At 37.4% G+C, this 2,500-nt stretch overlaps 1 protein-coding gene across 2 annotated transcripts in view; it reads right to left on the reverse strand.

Moving 5' to 3' along the window:
• Positions 1 to 2,500, reverse strand: part of LOC138018914 (radial spoke head 14 homolog) — a 23,146-nt gene that overhangs the window by 14,832 nt on the left and 5,814 nt on the right. For both annotated transcript variants that reach the window (XM_068865587.1, XM_068865588.1), the window contains exon 4: positions 354 to 415. In XM_068865587.1, the coding sequence (XP_068721688.1) occupies positions 354 to 415 (62 nt within the window). The remainder of the gene's footprint in view (positions 1 to 353; positions 416 to 2,500) is intronic.

Consider the following 2,500-nt stretch of genomic DNA (forward strand, 5'->3'; position numbering starts at 1 on the left):
TTAATAGAGCCTCTCCTCAGTTCCAAGAATCTGTAGAAGCAAATCATGTATTAAAATAATATTTATGATTGAAGGGGCTCCTTTCCTAAGGTCACGAAGTATACAGAAGGGATGCCATTCCATATTTTAGCACCAATTCTAGAGAATGAAAATTGCTGCTGATTTGTTCTCAACATTTTTATATGGAGAAAAACAAAAAAAGAAATGATTTTAAAATACACAATTTTATATTCTGAAGGTGCAATGTAAAAAGACTGATTAAAACAGAACAAAGGGGCATTATATTTGTAAACTAGATCTATCAAAGCCAGAGTGAGATGAGATTCCAAATTAAGTTTTTCTGTTTAGCCTACCAGTTGTGACAATGGAAGAATAATATCGTGATCCAGAAATGCATCTCGACCAACTGCATGACCTAAAGAATGTAGCAACAGAAGAAGAAACACAATGGTCATACATGATGAATACAGATCTGAATGTAATGCAAGCAAAAAACTGTATTCTGATTGTGTACTGTATAGGAAAATTTTATGCCAACAGCTTATAGCATTATAAGCAGATTGTCAAACCTTTTGTTTGTCATAATTAAGTTTGTTTTCATAAGATGCTTTATAGACTTTCATAAAGTTCTGGTACAGGTGTAGGTCAGTACCTGGTATTAGTAGATTCCTTCCACCATCGCATGGCTCTTTGTCCACTAATTATAGTTATTACAGATTTAGTTTATATAGCTTCTCTCAACTAGACTTCAACTGAAATCAAACATTGGGTTTTGAGAAAGGGGAAAACCAGAGAACCCAGAGGAAAAAAAAACGCTTGGCCAGAGTATATAAAAAAACCATCGAACAAACTCATTTCCACTTATCACACCAATTTAAGTCTGGAAATTGAACCCGGGCCACATTGGTGGGAGGCATTAGTGCTATCACTACTGTGCAGGCCTTCTGATATTACCACAGGCGGCCCAGAGTCGGAAGGTAAACAATTATAAGGATTTGTATGGGAATCTTGATAACAGACTGAAAAAGATATTTACCCGCGAAAGTTTTCAATAGAAAAGCCGTACTTTATTGTCATGGTGAATTTCTTGCTTTTTGTGTGGTTTTTTGCCTGATTGAATGCGATTTAAGCGACTTCTCAAATTCCCGAGTCGTCTCTCTTCCCAAATAGGGAAGAGTGACGACTCGGGAATTTGAGAAGTCGCTTAAATCGCATTCAATCAGGCAAAAAACCACACAAAAAGCAAGAAATTCACCATGACAATAAAGTACGGCTTCTTTATTGAGAACTTTCGCGGGTAAATATCTTTTTCAGTCTGTTATCAAGATTCCCATACAAATCCTTATAATTGTTTACCTTCCGACTCTGGGCCGCCTGTGATATTACGCGATGTTGCGATTTAGCACAATCGACCTCAAATCGAATCCGATCGCACAATTCACGAAAAATCGCATAATTCACAAAAGGACGCACAAAATTCATAAAATGAAACATAAATCAACACTTTTCTTAGAAATTCCTGCATAAATACGCCATTTTTAAGATGATTTATCTTGGGAAAAGGCTAAAAAACCTGTCACCTTCGATTTCGTAAACATTCGAAGTTCAAGGCTTTATTTTTCATGTCGGGGACCTGGTACGAGTCTCCTTCTATTGGTGCAACACAAACAAGCCATTATATACACACCACTGAAATGACACAGTTTCCTTCTCTTAGAAAAGAGATTTGTGAAAAATAAGCGAAGTTGTAAGTTTTTCGGCAAAATGTAGTTTCTTTCGTTAAAAACTGATAAAAACTTACTCATGGATAAGTTTGTTGTTAAAACGCTCGCTTTTTCTTCGACGAAGAAGGAAGTTCCCATCTTCCGCCCAATCTAACAGCGCACGATCGAGCAAGAAAGTACCTCACAGGTACGCTCCACGTGGACGATGGACTGATGTTTTTCTCGTCGTGCAATATTAGGGCCTTTTATACGAGAGAAAATAAGCCGCGGCTTACTCTGGCCACGGTGTACAAAATACGCAAAAGGAACTATTTATACGAATATATATTCCCAGGTCAATATAAGCCGTGGCTTGAAATAGACGTGAACGTAGATTTTGTACCATTTATACGGGGTGAACATTCGAGTATTCTGTAAGCCGCGGCCAGAGAAAGCCGCGGCTTATTTTCTCTCGTCTAAATGGGGGTATGGCCCTATTGTGATTGACCATCTTCGTAAGTTCGTGGTTGACAAGCACCTTGATCATTCATTTGGCATGTTAGCTGTGTCCTTTATCCCAACTAATGCCGATCGAGATACATAACTACTGTTCCTTTGTGTTCAAAATGTCTTTAGAGCAGCAAGAAAGTGTTTTTCTTAACCTGAAACCTTATAAAACAAGCTTAAAATTGCTGAGAAAAAAATCGCATAATTTACATTATTTATCGCATAATTGGCCTTTCTAATCGCACAATCTGCCCTGAAAAAATCGCATAATTTGCATTTTTTAATCGCAC

Source organism: Montipora capricornis, chromosome 10, assembly GCF_036669925.1.
Source record: "Montipora capricornis isolate CH-2021 chromosome 10, ASM3666992v2, whole genome shotgun sequence".
Taxonomy (NCBI): domain Eukaryota; kingdom Metazoa; phylum Cnidaria; class Anthozoa; order Scleractinia; family Acroporidae; genus Montipora; species Montipora capricornis.